At 44.4% G+C, this 13,021-nt stretch overlaps 1 protein-coding gene across 1 annotated transcript in view; it reads left to right on the forward strand.

Moving 5' to 3' along the window:
* Positions 1-13,021, forward strand: part of LOC140206182 (cytochrome P450 2C23-like) — a 46,214-nt gene that overhangs the window by 23,212 nt on the left and 9,981 nt on the right. Inside the window, exons 5-7 of the mRNA XM_072274465.1 lie at positions 731-891; positions 6,489-6,665; positions 9,446-9,587. Of these exons, the coding sequence (XP_072130566.1) occupies positions 731-891; positions 6,489-6,665; positions 9,446-9,587 (480 nt within the window). The remainder of the gene's footprint in view (positions 1-730; positions 892-6,488; positions 6,666-9,445; positions 9,588-13,021) is intronic.

Consider the following 13,021-nt stretch of genomic DNA (forward strand, 5'->3'; position numbering starts at 1 on the left):
CTCTCCAATGTCTGCATATGCTTTCATAGGAAAGCGGCCCAAAGCTGCTCCCAATACTCAAAATGAGGCCTCACCAGAGCCGTATCAAATAACTAATTGATTTCTTGTGAACAGCGATGTGTTAAATATCTATAACACCACACACAAAATGCTGGAGGAACTCAGCAGGTGAGGCAGCATCTGTGGAGAGGAATAAACAGTCGGTGTTTCTGGTGAAGACTGCTCATCAGGACTGGAAAGGAAGGGGGAGACGCAAGAATAAGAAGGTGTCAAAGGTTATTCTCCCTTCAACCTGCCTCTCACCTCTCCCTGGTGCCCCCCTCCATCCCTTTCTCCTATAGTCCACTCTTCTCCTTACAGATTACTTCTTCGCCAGTGTTTGGTTCTTATTTCAACCCCCCCCCACCCCCACCCAGCTGGCTTTGCCTATCACCTTCTAGCTTGCCCTCCTTCCCCTCCCCCCTCCCCCACCCCAGCTCCTTATTCTGGCTTCTTCCCTCTTCCTTCCCAGTCCTGATGAAGGGCTTTTGACCCAAAACGTCAACCGATTATTCATTTGCATAGTTGCTACCTGACCTGCTGAGCTCCTCCAGCATTTTGCGTCTGTTGCTCTGGATTTCCAGGATCTGCAGAATCTCTTGTGTTTAACGTCCAAACAGCATTTAGACTTGCCCCAAAATTTCACTTTAATGCCCTGTGATTTTCTAAATGGCCTCTTTAACTCGACCAGGTGAACCTTTCAACCCAAACTTTCTCCTGCGAGGTGCAACGTCAAACATTATCTGTTCCATCACCTTTGGAAAACGATTTGATTACGAAGATAAACAATTTCTATGGCTGATAGAGATGGTTGCAAGAATTGCCCGCAGTGTCAGTAGCCCCTCGTTACAGGTATGCCTCTTTACAGTGGATTGTGAGTTACTGAAGTTAAGAGCAAACATATTTTTATCTGAGACTCAGGAGGTCAATGTGTAAGTGAAACTGAGAGATTCAGGATAAACATTAATTATTTATCAGCAGGATAGAGGGAGTGCATTTAATATTAACAAATGTATATTTAAACAACACACACAAAATGCTGGGGGAACTCAGTAGGACAGGCAGCATCTATGGAAATGAATAAAGAGTTGATACTTTTGGGCCAAGACACTTCTTCAGGTCTGGAAGGGAAGGGGAGAGCCGCCAGAATGAGAAGGTGGGGAGATGGGAAGGAGGATAGCTGGAAGCTAATGGATGAAGCCCAATGGGTGGAGAAGATAAAGGGCTGGAGAGGAAGGAATCTAATAGGAGAGGAAAGTGAACCACAGAAAAAAGGGAGGGGGACGGGGAGCCGGTAGGGGGGAGGAATGGGCGGGTGAGGAGGCCAGTGTAGGGAACAAAAGAGAGGAGGGGTGGAGGGGGAGGGAGAAAACTTCTTACTGGAAGGAGAAATTGATGTTCATGCCATCATGTTGGAGGCTACCCAGACAGGACATCAGGTGTTGCTCCTCCACCTTGAGATGGCCTCTTCTGGGCACAAGATGTCACAATGAACCAATGCGTCAGAATGATCAGGAATTTAAATATCTGGCCATCAGGAAGTTTCACTTTTGGCAGATAGAGAGGAGTTATTCGGCGAAGCAGTCCCCCAATCTACAATGGATCTCACCAATGTAACATTTTTGCAATATACTTTGTAATGTAATGCAATATTTTTGTAGTTTTGACTTCAGATCTAATCTAATTCTGGATGGCTATTAACCATGTTGACTCTTGTAGTCTGAGTCCATAGGACACTCAAAACTGCTGCACAAGTTGACTCTGTAGTTAAGAAGGCATACGGTACATTGGCCTTTATCAACCATGGGACTGAGTTTAAGAGCTGAGAGGTAATGTTGCAGCTATATAGGACCCTGGTCAGGCCCCACTTGGAGTACTGTGCTCAGTTCTGGTCACCTCACTTGAGGAAGGATGTGGAAACTATAGAAAGGGTGCACAGATTTACAAGGATGTTGCCTGGATTGGGGAGCATGTCTTATGAGAATAGGTTGAGTGAGCTCGGCCTTTTCTCCTTGGAGCGACAGAAGATGAAAGGTGACCTGATAGAGGTGTATAAGATGATGAGAGTAATTGATCGTGTGGTGAGACCACACCTGGAGTACTGTGTGCAGTTTTGGTCTCCAAATTTGAGGATGGACATTCTTGCTGTTGAAGGAGTGCAGTGTAGGTTCACAAGGATGGCGGGACTGTCATATGTCGAAAGATTGGAGTGACTGCGCTTGTATACTCTGGAATTTAGAAGGCTGAGAGGGGATCGTATTGACACATATATGATTATTAAGGGATTGGACACGCTGGAGGCAGGAAGCATGTTCCTGCTGATGGATGAGTCCAGAACCAGAGGCCACAGTTTAAGAATAAGGGGTAGGCCATTTAGAACAGAGTTGAGGAAAAGCTTTTTCACCCAGAGAGTGGTGGATATATGGAATGCTCTGCCCCAGAAGGCTGTGGAGGCCAAGTCTCTGGATGCTTTCAAGAAAGAGATGGATAGAGCTCTTAAAGATAGCGGAATCAAAGGTTATGGGGATAGGGCAGGAACTGGATACTGATTGTGGATGATCAGCCATGATCACAGTGAATGGCGGTGCTGGCCTGAAGGACCGAATGGCCTACTCCTGCACCTATTGTCTATTGTGTGGATAGTCAGAGGTTTTTTCCCAGGGTTGAAAGGTGCTTGGATGTAGGTACAGAGGAGATGTCAGGGGTAAGTTTCTTTTTACAAAGGGAGTGGTGAGTGCATGGAATGGGCAGCCGGCAACAGTGGTGGAAGTCGATACAATAAGTTCTTTTAAGAGACTCCTGGATAAGTACATGGGGCTTAGAAAAATAGAGGGCTGTGGGTAACCCTAGGTAATTTCTAAGTAAGTATATATTTGGTACAGCATTGTGGGTTGAAACCTGTGCTGCAGGTTTTCTATGTTTCTGTATTTTAACAATGCACAAGTCCACTCATCTCTCAGCCTGCCGACTGTGAAAATGCTCATCGAAGATTCAGATTCATTGGTTTATCACCTGTACACTGAAGCATACAGTGAAATGCGTCATTTGTGTTAAAAACCGACACAACATAAGGATGTGCTGGGGAAAGCCTGCAGGTTTCACCAGCTCTCCGGTTCTAACCCAACATGCCCGCAGTCTTCAGCAGAACAGCACAACATGCGAGCCGCTTTTCCACCCTCCCACCCACTCTCACAAATGTGAATGCTACTTCATGATAGTCGTTGAGGCAGCTCACACTATTCCTTCTTGGGCACTGGTATAATTGTTGCCTTTTTGAAGCAGGTGGAAACTTCTGGCTGTAGCAGTGAGAGATTAAAAATGTAATTAAATACTCCCACCAGTTGGTTCGCACTGATTTTCAGAGCCTTACCAGGTAGTCCATAGTGCCCTGCTGCTTTGCACCTTCCTGAAAGACAGCCTGACGTCACCCTCTGAGACCAAGGTCGCAGGGTCATCGGATGCTGCAGGGATCTTCATAGCTGTTGTTTTATTCTCTCTTTCAAGGCAGACATAAAAGGTGTTGAGCTCATCTGGTAGTGACGCATCGCTGCCATTCATGATGTTCGGTTTTGCTTTGTCGGAAGAAATGGCCTGTAAACCCCACCAGAGTTGACATGGATCTGATTTCGCCTTGAACATCTCCTGGAGTTGTTTCTTGGCTCTGGAAATAGCTCTCTGCAAATCATGCCTGGTTTTCTAATACAGAGCTGGATTGCCAGACCTAAATGCCACAGATTTAGCAGTCATCAGAACCTGAATCTCCTTGTTCATCCGCAGCTTTTGTTTTGGGAATGTACAGTAAGTTTTTGTAGGCACACACTCATCTACATGGGTTTTAGTGAAGTCAGTGACAACTGTGGCACACTCACTCAGGTTCGAAAGTAACTCTGAACACAATCCAGTCTACTGATTCAAAGCAGTCCTGTGCCTCCCTGGTCCATACCTTCTTGGTTCTCACTTCTAGTGCTGCAGTCTTCAGTCTTTGCCTATACTCAGGGAGTAGAAGTACAGCCAGGTGATCAGACTTACCAAAGTGTAGTCACAGAGTCAATGAAAGACCACCGTACTAAGGCTTTCAGCCAAGTGCAGAGGACAACAAGATGTGCAAATGCAAAAGAAGAAATAAAAATAATAAATAAATAAGCAATAAATATCAAGACATTAGATGAAGAGTCCTTGAAAGTGAATCCTTAGATTGTGGGAACATTTTAATGATGGGACAAGTGAAGTTGAGTGAAGTTAACCCCTTTGGTTCAAGAGCCTGATGGTTGAGGGGCAATAACTATTCCTGAATCTGGTGGCGTGAGTCCTGAAGTTTCTTGTACCTTCTTCCTGATGGCAGCAGTGTGCAGAGAGCATGTCCTAATCCTTAATCGTTAAACTCAATGAGGACTAGACCTCAAACTGCGTTGATGCCTGTTTACAGTCACCTGTGAGAGAGGTGTCGGAGTTGGTGTGCTTCATTGGAGGCAGTGTGGCATGGTGTCCAAGCTGGTGTCACATTGGCATTGCTGCCAGCCAGTGTTCACTTGGCAGAAGATGAGCTGGTATCATGTTAGCCAGTAGACTGCTGTAATGTTGATGAACTCGGGGACTTGGACCATATTTTTTGTGTGTGATTGTATTTTACCGATCTCCAGCATCTGCAGATTTTCTCTTGTTTGTTCTTGTCTGTGCTTGCTACTTTACATGTGGCTTTGCCTTGTGTGACTGTCGCTACTGTGTTTTGCACCTTGGCGCCTGAGTAATGGGGTTTCACTTGGTGATATTCATGTATGGTTGAATGCCTGTGGCCATCAAACTTTACAACTCCTCCCTTGGACGGTCAGACACCCTGAGCCAATAGGCTCGTCCTGGACTTATTTCATAATTTACTGGCAGAATTTACATACTACTATTTAACTATTTATGGTTCTATTACTATTTATTATTTATGGTGCAACTGTAACGAAAACCAATTTCCCCTGGGATCAATAAAGTATGACTATGACTATGAATATAATGACGTTTGAACTTGAAGAAATGCTAACAGCACCAGATATTTAATAATGATGCTACTAGAATTACACCAACTCTGCCTTGGATGGTCTCAAGCCTGCTGCAAAAGGAGGAGGGTTAGGTATGGCACTAGTAACCCCATCCCGTAAAAATCCCAGAGGTACAGAAATGCCAACAGAAACTCCAAAGACCTCATCCCTGGGAGAGGAAGAAGATGGGCTACATCTGGGGACTACTTGAAAGACTGGCCCAGGACAGAGAACTTGGTGAGATGCTGTCAGGGATCTCTGCTCCAACAGCAATGATGGATTCAAGACAAAAGTAATAATGCCACGATACGTTTGGATGTATAATAGACAAAGCTAATTTCTTACCTCTAACCTAATGCTTTTACCTCTTCTTTTTCTTCCAAATGTGATTCTTCTACTGTTGTAGCCTGTGATCTACACTATGGTGGTGTGTTATTGAGCCACCTGGCACTTTGCATTCTGAGGGTGTGTTGTGATATTTCGAGCAAAGCTTGCGCCTCAAGGCCATGAAGCCTGGAGATGGGACGTGAGCCCATAACTGAGTCCATTTCACACATATGTATATATAGTGTCTGAGTCTACTAAGCAAGTGGTGCTGCTGGAGCTGACAGTCCCATGGGAAGATAGCTTGGAAGAGGCCTTTGAAAGGAAGCTCTCCAAGTACGCAGGACTGGTCAGCAACTGTCAGCAGGCTGGATGGGGAGCGAGGTGTCTCCCAGTGGAGGTTGGTTGTAGGGGGTTCGTTGCCCGTTCTTTAGTTAGAGCCTTCAGCATTTTGGGCATCGAGGGAGAGAGGAAGAGAAGAGCCATCCGCAGTACCACCGATGCGGCAGAGAGGGCCTCAAGATGGCTGTGGCTCAAAAGAGGGGAACCATGGAGTCATAAGTAGCTAGCCATCTGGACACAAGCTGGGGTCTGATCAGCCCCGGTGGGTCACCTGAAGGAGGTTGTATGATGTTGAAAGACCCGAAACACCCAATGATTCCAGGAACATCACTGAAGATGTGTCCAGAAGCATCAATAGATGTATGTACACAGTATATGTCACTCCTTGTTTTTCTCGGTTGCTACTTTCAGTGTCTGTGATGAGGGAGGCTTGCAGGTAACGAATGACGCAGCACTAGATTGAACTGAGCTGAACTGAATATGCCTGAACTCTGCAGATTTTGTGTTTTGTATTCTGTATTTTTCGCTCTTCTGCCATTTGTGTGGTTCTCTTTTTTTTGCACGTGGGGGTGGGTTTTGATGCTTTTCTTTGAACGTATTTCATAGTTATCTTTGCTTTGTGGCTGTCTGTGGGAAAGAGAATCTCAGGGTTCGATACTGTGTACATACTTTGGTAATAAATATCCTTTGAACTTTTTGAACTGAGCCTTAGGTATCCAGCACTAGGTCAGTGAAAATGGTGTGTTTGTTTTGCAGTTGTACAACACCTTCCCGAGGATCATGGGTTTCCTGCCTGGAGCTCACCAAAAGATGTTCCAAAATATCAAAAACTTGCAAAGTTTTCTGGCCAAAACTATTCAAAGCCACAAAGAAACTGTCCAGAAAGACTCCCCTCGGGATTATATCGACTGCTTCCTGGCGAAGATGGATGAGGTAATGGCAGCAAGTTTCTTCTCACATTCATTCATTTCCCACTGTCCTACCAAATATACTGAAGATAATAATTTCTGTCTTCTTACTTTATTTTAGAGACACAGCGCAGAACAGGGCTTTCCGGCCCAAAGAGCTGCACCAACCAGCAGCCCATCTATTTATTCAGTTTAGTTACTTACTGCCCATTACACCGCTGGTGGTTAGGGCTGCAATGAAGGTCCTCCACCTCTGCCTGTCCTCGGCCATCTTCTCTATTGTGCCCCATGTGTGGGTCAGGATCCTCATTTCTGCCTCTACAGTACAGCAGCAAATTGTCTTTCCTCTGCCCTCAGGGGTCCAGTGAAGTGCTGTCTTGATGATGGCATTGGCATATCTTCTCATCACGTGCCCAACCCTTTTCCAACTTTTCCTCATGGTGATGGTGACCATGTCCTCCTGGTGAGACTGAAGGAGTAGGGTGTGGTTGGAGATCTTTCTTGGCCAGAAAATACGAAGGATCTTCCAGCGGCTCATGGTGTGGAATGACAAGGTCACTCCCTGTCATGCACCAGCATTCTGACCCCTTAAAGAGTGCGGACACAACGCAGCTCCGGTACAACTTCACCTTGGTGTGGACACTGTACTTGGTTGATCCCCATATGTTGCTGAACCATAACCTAACCAGAGAACGATTTTCAATGACCAATTGACCTTTGGACTGTGGGGGGAGACCAGAGCACCCGGAGGAAACCCACGTGGTCATGGGGAGAACGTAAACTCCTTGTAGGCAGCACTGGAATTGAACTCCGAACTCTGGTTCTGGTTAATGCTGTAACAGCATCACAATAACCACTACGCTACGCTACCATGGCATCCGACTTCTCTTAATTGGTAAATTAGATCAGAGTTGAAAAATACAGAAACAGATCCTTCAGCCCACCACGTCTATGTTGACCACCATGCCTGTCTATACTAATCCCACTTACCTGCATTAATTCCATGTTCTGCTCAGTTAATTTTGCACAGAGATCATAATTATTTATTTATTGATTGATTTCAAATACAGTGAGAGTAGGCCCTTTCGGCCCCTCAAGCCGCACCATCCAGCAATTCCCCAATTTAATCATGGGACAATTTACATTGACCAATTCACCTACTAATCTTTGGGATGAGGGAGGAAGCTGGAGCACCCGGATGAAACCAACATCGTCTCAGGGAGAATATAGAAATTCCTTCCAGGCAACAGCTGGAATTGAACCCTGGTCGCCTGTACTCTAAAGCATTGTTCAATCCACTGCACTACTGTGCTGCACCAAAAACGGTTATCTTTTTCAATGAAAACTATGCAGCTGCTAGAAATCTAAACTAAGAAATGGAAATGCCGCAAGTTCTCAGCAGATCAGGTAGTGGCTGTAGAAAGGGAATCTGGCATCTTGTGCCAACAGTCCTTTGAGACCCTCCTAAAAGCTTCCATGATTTTCTGTTTCTTTGGGGACTGGCATTGCAAACATTTGCCTATTATAGATTATGGTAGCATTAGGGTGGCACCTTAGCATGGTGGTTAGCACTACACTACAAGTGACCCAGGTTCAATTCCCACCTGTAAGGAATTTATATGCTCTCTCTATGGACTGTGGGAGGAAATCAGAGCACCTGGAGGAAACCCACACAGTCAAAGGTGTTCTGGTAGGTAGGTTCATAGGCCATTGTAAATTGTCCCGTGATAAGGCATTGCAGGATGGCGCAGCGTGAAGGACCAGAAGGACTGATTCTGCGTTGAATCTTAATAAAATAAAAAAAAATAAGGATTCAGGAAGGCATGAATTGAATTAAAGTTGAAAATCGTCTGAAGGCTGTTAAAATATACTCCTTCCCCTCCCTCCCCCCCCTTGGTGTTCACCTGGTGGAGAATCTCACCTGGTCCCTCAACACCAGCTCCATAGCAAAGAAAGCCCAGCAGCATCTCTACTTTCTGCGAAGGCTGAGGAAAGTCCATCTCCCACCCCGCCCCATCCTCACCACATTCTACAGAGGTTGTATTGAGAGCATCCTGAGCAGCTGCATCACTGCCTGGTTGGAAATTGCACCATCTCGGATTGCAAGACCCTGCAGCGGATAGTGAAGTCAGCCGAGAAGATCATCGGGTCTCTCTTCCCGCCATTACAGACATTTACACCACGTGCTGCATCCGTAAAGCAAACAGCATTATGAAGGACCTCACGCACCCCTCATACAAACTCTTCTCCCTCCTGCCATCTGGCAAAAGGCACCGAAGCATTCGGGCTGTCATGACCAGACTACGTAACAGTTTCTTCCCCCAAGCCATCAGATTCCTCAATACCCAGAACCTGGACTGACACAACCTACTGCCCTCTACTGTGCCTATCGTCTTGTTTATTATTTATTGTAATGCCTGCACTGTTTTGTGCACTTTATGCAGTCCTGGGTAGGTCTGTAGTCTAGTGTAGTTTTTGTGTTGCTTTACGTAGTTCAGTGTAGTTTTTATATTGTTTCATGTAGCAGCATGGTCCTGAAAAACATTGTCTCGTTTTTACTGTGTACTGTACCAGCAGTTATGGTCAAAATGACAATAAAAAGTGACTTGACTTGACTTGCTTTTCAGCCTTGATGAAGGATCTCGGATTGAAACAACATCAACTGCTCATTAACCCCCATAGATGCTGCCTGACTTGCTGAGTTCCTCTGGCACTTTGTGTGTGTGTGTGTGCGCTGCTCACCATTTCTAGCATCTGCAAAATCCCTTCTGTTTAAAACATGGATTTTTGTTTGCCTTGATTCAGGACAAAGATGAGCTTAACTCTGAATTCTTTCAAGAAAACTTGTTGGTGTCGACAGAGAGCTTATTTCTGGCTGGGACTGAAACAACCAGTACAACACTGCGCTGGGCTCTTCAAATCCTAACAAAGTATCCGGTAGTTCAAGGTAAGCTTTAATTCAATTCAAATCAATTCCAGTGTCAAGGTCCAAAACACAGTACCAATGGTCACACACAGCACAAAACACTCACAAGATAGCAAGCACAAATGGTATCATGATCACACAATAAAAGAATCAGAAACTCAGTCCTTCAATCTCCAGTTGATTTCGATAGAGCCCGTCTCCTGTGAGCAAACACGGTGGGGGGGAGCCGGCTCCAGCCTGGACACTGCACCACACCGCCCCGGAGGAGTTCAGTGGCCCTGAGGCTGACCACCCCGTCCCCAGGTGAAACTGCAGCTTGAGGCCCAGTCCGCGCACATAAAAGACAACAAGCCCATATAGAATATCAATAAAGATACAACCAAACAAACTCTACATGTATAGTTCAGACTCTTCAGTCCGTTGAAATCTTCAGTCGACCATAAAAGAGCTTCTCTTCAATTCAGAATCAGGTTTAATATCACCAGCATATGTTGTGAAATCTGTTAACTTTGCAGTAGCAGTACAATGCAATACATAATAATAGAAAAAAACTGAATTACAGTAAATATATATTAAATAGCTATATTAAATAAGTAGTGCAAAAAGAGTAGAGAGGTAGTGTTCATGAGTTCACTGTCCATTCAGAAATCAGATGGCAGAGGGGAAGAAGCTGTTCCTGAATCACTGAGTGTGTGTCTTCAGGCTCCTGTACCACCTCTGATTGTAGCAAAGAGAAAAGGGCATGTCTGGGTAATAGGTGTCCTTAATGATGGACGCCACCTTCCTAAGGCACCGCTGTTTGAAGATATCTTAGATACTAAGGAGGCTAGTGCCCATGATGAAGCTGACTGAGTTTACAACTCTGCAGCTTACTTCGATCCTGTGCAGTGCCCACACCCCGTACCAGATGGCAATACAACCAGTTGGAATGGTTTCTATGGTACACTTGTAGAAATTGCGAGGTGTGTATCAATTACACAACAGTGTCAAAATGTCAAAATCAAAGTTCAAAGTAGATTTTATTATCAGAGTACATAAATGTCACCGTATACAGATCTGAGTTTCATTTTCTTGAGGGCATACTCAGTAAATCTACTGAACAGTAACTACAACAGGATCAACAAAAGATCAACCAGAGTGCAGAAGACAACAAACTGTGCAAATGTAAATATAAATAAATAGCAATAAATAATGAGAGCATGAGATAATGGGATAAAGAGTCATCATCTTCCTCCAGCTCCACCGTTGAGGTCTTGGTTGGATCACTCTTTGTCTGGAACCTCCCCCTTGACCTTACTGCCATGGGTGACCCTACTAGGAGGTGAAATCCAGACACAATCGCTCTTGGGATCTCAGGCACTCATAAGCCATCAAAACATGCAGAGATTTGCATCGCGTGCATCAAAACAACTCAGTGGGAATTATGCTGGGGGCAGTCCGCAAGTGTCACCACACTTCTAATATGGATCTCACTGAAACCTGTTGAATGTGGAAAGGCCTCGTTAGAGTGGCTGTGGAGAGGATGTGTCCTATGGTGGGAGAGTCTAGAACCAGAGGACGCAGGCTCAGAATAGAGGGACGTCCTTTTAGAATTAGAATCGGATTTAGTATCACTGGAATATGTTGTGAAGTTTGATAACTTTATGGAAACAGTACAATGAAATGCATGATAAATAAATGTAGAGAAAAAACCTGTTAATTAAATTATATATGCTTATTAAATAGTTAAGTTAAAATAACTAGTGCAAAATAACTGAAATTAAAAAGTAGTGAGTTATTGTACATGGGTTCAATGTCAATTTAGAATCAGATGGCAATGTCAATTTAGAATCAGAAGCCGTTCCAGAATTACTGAGATGAGGAGAAACATAAATTAGACAGAATTTTTACAAGAAAGGTCACAATTTGGACAAAACCATGAGGTTCATTTCAGTGACAAGTGATCAGATACTCTCCTCTCTTTCATCTCTCTCTCTCCCCCTCCTTCCCCCATTGGGCATTTGCAGTCGTTTTCTTTAATGGGTTCCTCTGAGGTTTATTTGTTTTGTGGCTGCCTGTAAAGAGACAAATCTCAAGTTGTATAATGTATATACATGCTTTGATAATAAAGGAACTGTGAACTCTGAAGAACAAAGTCGACCGTGTGATTGGTACCCTTTCTACTACTCTAAAGGTTTCGCTCTCTTCTCACCCTGAACACTTGTCTCTTTCCCATGGGTTCATGGGGTGCCATCTACAGGATCAATGAAAGATCAACCAGAGTGCAGAAGACAACAAACTGTACAAAGATGACAAGGGAGTGGCTATATTTATTAAGAGTTTAAGGATATTTGCAATGTCTCCAAAGGCACTCCCAAATTTCTACAAGTGTACTGTGAAACACTTTCTAACTAACTTCATCACCATCTGGTATGGGCGGGGCATGGGGGGTGGGGAGCATGTGTGGCAACTGCACAGGATTGAAGTAAATTGCAGAAAGTTGTTAAATTATTCAGCTCCATTATGAAGGAGCCATGCCTCAAGGCTGCATCTATTATCGAGAACCCTCACCACCCAGGACATGCCCTCTTATTATTGTTAACATCAGGAAGGAGGTACAGAAGCCTGAAGAGACATGCTCAATGATTCAGGAACAGCTTCTTCCCCTCTGGCATCTGATCTCAGAATGGACATTGAACCATGAACACTACCTCACTATTTTTTAAACTTTCTGCTTTAAGCACCTACTTAGCTATTTTAACTTAGCTATTTAATAGACATGCTTATACTAGCTGTAATTCAGTTTTTCTTATATATTTATCATGTTGTTAACACATTTCACAGCATATGCAGATGATATTAAACATGGTTCTGAAGAGTCCTTAAAGTGATATCATTGATTGTGGGAACATGTAAATGATGGGGCAAGTGAGTGTAGTTATCTCCTTTTGATCAAGAGCCTGATGGTTGAGGGGTAGTAACTGTTCTTGAACCTGGTGGTGTGAGTTCCGAGGCTTTTGCACCTTCTACCTGGTGGCAGAAGCGAGAAGGGAGCATGGCCTGGGAGTTGGGGATCTCTGATGATGGATGCTGTTTACCTACAGCAGTGTTTCATGTCGATGTGCTCAGTGGTTGTGAGGGCTTTACCCGTGATATTCTAAGCCAAATCCATTATGTTTTGTAGGTTTTTCCATTCAGAGGTATTGGTATTTCCATACAGTCAGTCAGTACACTCTCCACTGCACATCTAAAGAAGTTTGTCAAAGTTTTAGATGTCATCCTGAGTCCCCGCAGACTCCAAAGGAAGTAGAGGCACTGCCGTGCTTTCTTGCAATTGCACTTTCCTGTCCAGGACAGGTCCTCTGAAACAGTAACAGCCAGGAATTCAGAGATCCTAACCCTCTCCAGCTCTGACTCTCCAGTGAAGATCGGCTGATGTACATTTGGTTTCCCTCTCCTGAAGTCTATAATCATTT

Source organism: Mobula birostris, chromosome 12 (assembly GCF_030028105.1).
Source record: "Mobula birostris isolate sMobBir1 chromosome 12, sMobBir1.hap1, whole genome shotgun sequence".
Taxonomy (NCBI): Eukaryota; Metazoa; Chordata; class Chondrichthyes; order Myliobatiformes; family Myliobatidae; genus Mobula; species Mobula birostris.